Source organism: Scophthalmus maximus, chromosome 14, assembly GCF_022379125.1.
Source record: "Scophthalmus maximus strain ysfricsl-2021 chromosome 14, ASM2237912v1, whole genome shotgun sequence".
Lineage (NCBI taxonomy): Eukaryota > Metazoa > Chordata > Actinopteri > Pleuronectiformes > Scophthalmidae > Scophthalmus > Scophthalmus maximus.
The window spans coordinates 13426436-13432500 of NC_061528.1; the positions used below are offsets into that span (position 1 = coordinate 13426436).

Consider the following 6065-nt stretch of genomic DNA (forward strand, 5'->3'; position numbering starts at 1 on the left):
AACTAGCATTTTCCTGACACCCTGAGCTACAACTAATTTTTTATAGAGAAACATAGATACTGTTAACAAGAGAACTCGTCTCTTCACGGTTTGCTGCACAAACACATGACTTATCAAACCAGCTGAACTTAGCCTGCTGGTTGGATGGGACATAACTGTATCTGAGAGCAAAGGGTGGGGTCCTGCTTTATAACACTTAGATGCCATGTTTTCGGAACCCCTATACATACTGTCACAGTGCATATCCGGAAATGTTTAAGAACATAGCATTAATGCCGCTGCTCTCCATCATTTGTTTCCTCTCACCAGGGAACTAAGGGCCCTCCATGGGGCTTGGGCCACCCCAAGGTCATCTAGGACTCTGGAGAAGACGGAGCGCTCCTCAGCCCGGTCAATCTGCAGGGGGCTCGTCCCAAGAATGTTCACCCCATTCAGGTGCAACGGGACAGCCAGATTGTTGGGGATTTGGCCTCCCACTGACACGATGATGCCAGAGCAACCCTGGAGAGGAGAGGAGAAGAGAGGAAAAAAAAGATTTCAAAAAAACAAGATGAGACAGCAGAAAGGATAAAAGAACAAGAGGAGGACGAAGAAGAAAGGATAGGAGCAGGGGAGATTCTCTGTCAAGTCTTGGACCTCCTGCTACGGGCCTATCAGCTAAGCTGACCCCCGAGGCCGCATCTTGTTATTCTGGCCACTGATCACATCTTGTTATTCTGGCCACTGGTCACACTGTGAAAATATGGGACAAAAACAGTTGATCTCAGTTGAGCCCCAGGCTGATCAACAGGAATGGTGTATACTATGCATTTAGAAGACCCAATCATCGTTACATTTTTTTTTTTCTTCATGAATCTACAATCAACTCCCTGTGATGACAAAGTGAAAACAGAGTTTAAGATTATTTATTAAAATCAGATTAAAATAGAAAACCTGAAATATCAATCTGACATACGTATTCAGACCCTTCATTCAGGACTTAGTTGAAGCTCTTCGGCAGAAAACACAGTCTTCTCGGGTTTGACGCGACAAGCTTTGCACACCTGGATTTGGGGATTTTCTGCCATTCTTCCCCGCAGATCCGCTCAAGCTCTGTCAGGCTGGACGGGGACTGTCGGTCGACAGCCATGTTCATGTCTCTCCAGAGACGTCCGATTGGGTTCAATTCAGGGATTGGACTGGGCCACTCAATACAGACAGTCACGTGTGGGTGTCTCCAAATCATTTCCAATCACTTGAATTTCCCACAGGCGGAGTTAAATCAAGGTGTGGAAACTAGTTAACGATGATCAAGAGGAATGGGAGGAACCTGAGCGAAATTTCAATTGCCAGTGCAAAGGGTCTGAATACGTAGGTAGGTGTGACAGAAAGAGTGAAAGATTGATGAGTATAAAGAATTAATTAATCATTTTTTTACAAAAACAACAAGGGAACAAATGAAGGTCTGAATACTTTTTTAAAAGCACTGTTCGCCCGTGTGTGTGTGTGTGTGTGTGTGTGCGTGCGAGAGAGAAAGATAATAAGAAAACAAGTGCTCCTTTTAATAACAGAATGCAGCCCCCTTTTTCCTGTCTAGCTGATCCAGGGGGATGCTGTTTCCATGGCAATGCCAGGTTGCATCTCTTCATTATTCATGGGCCTGCTCTCCTGTTCCTGTCCAGGCTTTATCTCCATGCTCTAATGCCATATTTATCACACAGACACACATTCAAAGAAAGAGGGGACTGTAGCTCTGACAGAGGGATTGATGGCCACGTCATCTCCAGGAACAAACAAACACTTAATCAATCTCTGATGCCATCGCAACTTTAACTGGATTACAATTTCTCTGCAAGGGAAACTCAATGGACTTTGGAAGGCAGAGCCATAGTGAAACATAAATACACAGATGCCAGCAAACGTAAGTTGTACAGAGAAAAACATCAGGGAAATAGTCAGTATTCGTGCCCTTGAGCATGTTTTGTAACCTTAAGGTTTTACTTTGTCTCCCCACACAGCACACTGGAAGTAAGACTGGACAGTAAGCTGGGTCTAAGACATATTAAATCTGGTTATGTGTGAAATCACGTGTTTTATGGTTCAGTTTATGGACAATCATGGTGTCCTGATATCAAGTTTAACTAAACTCTAAACAATGAGCCCTATAGTTGATTAGAAATTTGACTTTTGACTTATAATTCTTGATGAGCAGTATTAACTGTTGTTTTCTCCACAATACTAGAACAATAACAGATGATATGCCTCAGATCTATGACCTAACTGCAAAAATAATTATATTTTAAAAAGACATTTTCTTTTCTGTAAATAAAACCAACTTTCTTTTTTTTTTTTAAACTCTACCCTCAAAACTTTACCCTCATAAAATGACCCAAAAGCTTCACAGTGATGTAAAATGACCACCTAAAAATATATTTGCCCCCCCTTTAAAAAAATAAATAAATGTAACCAGCACAACCCGATAGACTAGGAGTATAACACAGAGATCATTAAAGAATGAAAGTCCAGAAGAAAAAAATCCTCTCACCTGTAATTACAGAAACCTAAGCTCTTAAATCTTAGATGAGCCTATATTGCTGCATAATATATGTCCCCATTAGGACAAATTCAGAGTTTTATCAGTTTTTATTTGACAGAGAGAAAGAGAGATAGGTTAGGCTTTGTTTGGCTGCTTTTAATGGACAAAACTTTCCTGAGGGATGAGGCAGAAAAGGCTACATGCTTTGCCGTTTCCTGAGTTTATGTTTGAGGTTAGAAATACAAATCAGCAGCCGTATTCTGGATATTGTTGGTTATGTTTCACCCATGCAATTCTGAGCAGATAATGTTTGGGGGGATTTTCCTAGCACAGTTCTGTGTAGAAACTCCATAATAATATTCAAGCAGGCTAATGTTTCATTTTCTACATTTTTTTAATAAAGAAATAATCTTGAGCTGTACATTAAAAAAAACCTGAAAGGTTAAGTCGGAGAAATTATTAGGCCATTATGTGTATGCAAGTGCACCAGTCACAGAGTGCAATAAATCTACCTGCCTGTAATATTGAGTAGATATTATCTTTTATTTATATTGCACTGCGTTTTCCACCTCTGACCTGGTTGACATGATGTATTTGTTTGATTATGTATGCATTATGAAAATGATCAATACTGCTCTGCCTATGGAGGGCCTGAAATTGATTCCAATGGAATATTTCACATATTTTCAAAACAATACACATGAATATATAAGTAATTATTAACATTGATTCAACCCTGGCATAGATGGGTGAGTATACCATGCACACTATACAAGAAGGTGTCGTTAACAGTTGTAGCCCGGAGTTTCACTAGAGAGTTGAATAATTCTATCATCGACCAACGCATGTTCTTCTTAATGATAAAAAGGTAAGAGGAAATTCTAAGTTTGAATAACTTCTTTGAACTTTTGTCGAATAAAACATCTTTGCGTGTGTGTCCTGACCTCTTGCTCGTTGATGTCCAAGACGCGTTCCAGGGTCAGCTCTTCAAAATAAAGGCGGTCACATTCGTCAAAGTCAGTGCTGACTGTCTCGGGGTTGTGGTTCACCACCACCGTCCTCTTTCCCATCTTTCTCAGGGCTCTGATGCTGGACACTGCACACCAGTCAAACTCAACACTGCTCCCTGGTGGATCAGACCACTGATTAATTTGAGCACTTTGGAATTACATCACTGTGACATGTAGGAAAACAATGCATTTGCTTTCCATGCAATACTGAATTATTAACTTAATTTTCATAGTTGGAGTTTTAGGGGTTTAAACCCAATCGCTTCTGGACAAAACTACTGGATTAGGGCTGATAAACAATCCTTGCCAACAAGACTAGTCAAACTTATACAGCCAGTCAACCAAGCAAATTGTAAACTTTACAGTTGGGACAGCAAAGTGGAATCAAATCGCGTGCATCAAATAATTTCTTTAAACAATACGTTTAATTGTTTTAATTGATAATATATTTAAAAAATACAACATTCTAGGCAATTTCACATGTTTAAATCATAAAATTTAAAGGCCTGTTCTTAAAAACATGTTAAAATGATTTAAACAGCATGAAAAATATGTAAAAGCTTATTGTTGGACTCACCAATGTGGTAGGGCCCACAACCAAGAACCATAATTCCCTGGTCTTTAAAGTCCAGATCGTGCTCCTGATGAAATGGATAAAGTAACAAAACTGTTGTTTATAATGCATTCTTCTGGAGATCAATAATTCTTTAACACGGCAAAGAAAGAGCACTTACAAATAGTACTAATAGTAATCAGATTTTTGTTCATATTGCAAATCAAAACGTTGAAATGGTTTTCATACCAAATGTATTTTTAGTGATTGGATGGGCTACATAACGTGCATAAATGCATCACAATGGCTCTATAACGGGAGTATTTTTCTCTGTAAGCAGGAACCACATACCTGACCATGATAGGTACAATACAGGTAGTTGGTCATAGCTGGGTACTCCGCTGCCAGGGTGTCAATCTGAGAGGAGGGATCAGAGAAAATAGGGATCAGACCCAGGAGTTACTGTATTTAGCCTTTATAACTTTTAATTAAATCGTAAACGCAACCAAAGAAAAAGACTGAAACCCAGAATTGGCAAAATGATTTGTCTCAAAGTGCTTTACACTGCAGTAAACATTCACCCATTCACACACACATACACACAGTCACACAGTTCCTCTATATCTGGCACTTGTCACTCACACATCCCTGGAGCAACAAATGTACGTACAACTGGAGGAGCCGTAAATCAAAACCACCGTCCTTCTTGTTAGGGGGCAACGTGCTCTTCCTCCTGAGCCACAGCCGCCGCTACTTAAAAGCCTTCCATCGCTGACATAGCTTCGCACTTTCATACAAAAGAAATCGAATGCTCCGAAACATGTTTTTAAATAGTTTTTAGGCAACAATATAGTTTAGGTTAATCAATGAAAATATGTCTATCTGACCGAAAGCTCCAAGAAAGAAAAGCCCAGTGACGCTCACCTGTTTGACCCAAGGTCTGATTCCATGAGCGTGCCTCAGCTCCCTGGCTGCTCTTTCACTGGAGCCAAGGATCTGTCCAACCTGCCGGTCGGAGAAGCCGTCCTGCTTTGCCTGCAGCAGAAGGTCTTTGGGTACAGTGACGCTACAGGAAAGGACAAAACAGTAATGGCAACGACATTACAAACATGCTTCTTCCAATGTTTGCAATTGTTACTGTTTTTTGTTTTTTTTTAAACTTACAAAATGTTCAATTTTTACCAAGTTTTCAGTGACGTGCACTTAAAAGTTAAAGTCATTCTGTCACCACATATCAGCCAGTCTCTTTATCTTAAAGGTTAAATGCAAAACATGTTTGACTGGAATCAGTCATGTTGTGTGGAGAAAAAGGATGTTGTGATATGTTCAAGTCCACTGGACTAAGAGGGTCAATCAAAGTAGGTCATGACTGGCTTACCCACCCAGCGGTGTGGACTGCAGGGAGCAGCCCAGCTCACAGCGATCAATAACACATTGGCAAACAAGGCGCAGAGGTGCCCGAGTATCAGGTTGGGAAACGTACCATTTAAAATCCATTTTGTTCGATAAAACTTTAACACAAGCTGTGAGCTTTAACAGAAGAATTGAAGCATAAATATGTTTTTGTATCAAGAGGCAATTTTGAACTGGAAGAGGGGTTGAAAAAAAATCAATAAAAACATGACTATGTTTCCTACATCACTTCAAATAATTTTAGACCGGTACTTTCATGCACTTGACTGTGCAGTGCAGTACAGTCAATAATGATTACATTTACACCTTGTTGCTTGGTCTTCTATCTAACTGCCCAATAGGGCTGACAGGACATGGTGGGAGAGGGGAGTTTACTACAGCCTGAGATAAGCGCAAGAGCACAGTGAGAGAGAAGAAGGGAGGATTTTAAAAGCGGGGGAATTGTACGTCAATAATATCCAAGTCTAACCTTAGATAAATTAAAGGACTTTAATGTTTGAGTGGATGTAAAGACGAGTTCTGGAGCATATCACAGAGACAGAGTGAGGACTGACAGAGACATCATAATCGGTCA

The 6065-nt window shown here is 40.2% G+C and overlaps 1 protein-coding gene across 2 annotated transcripts in view; it reads right to left on the reverse strand.

The window, feature by feature from the left end:
- cps1 (carbamoyl-phosphate synthase 1, mitochondrial) overlaps window positions 1–6065 on the reverse strand; it is a 41254-nt gene that overhangs the window by 20435 nt on the left and 14754 nt on the right. For both annotated transcript variants that reach the window (XM_035604401.2, XM_035604403.2), the window contains exons 22-26: window positions 5003–5144; window positions 4430–4495; window positions 4103–4166; window positions 3460–3641; window positions 307–501 (exon numbers count right to left, since the gene is read on the reverse strand). In XM_035604401.2, the coding sequence (XP_035460294.1) occupies window positions 307–501; window positions 3460–3641; window positions 4103–4166; window positions 4430–4495; window positions 5003–5144 (649 nt within the window). The remainder of the gene's footprint in view (window positions 1–306; window positions 502–3459; window positions 3642–4102; window positions 4167–4429; window positions 4496–5002; window positions 5145–6065) is intronic.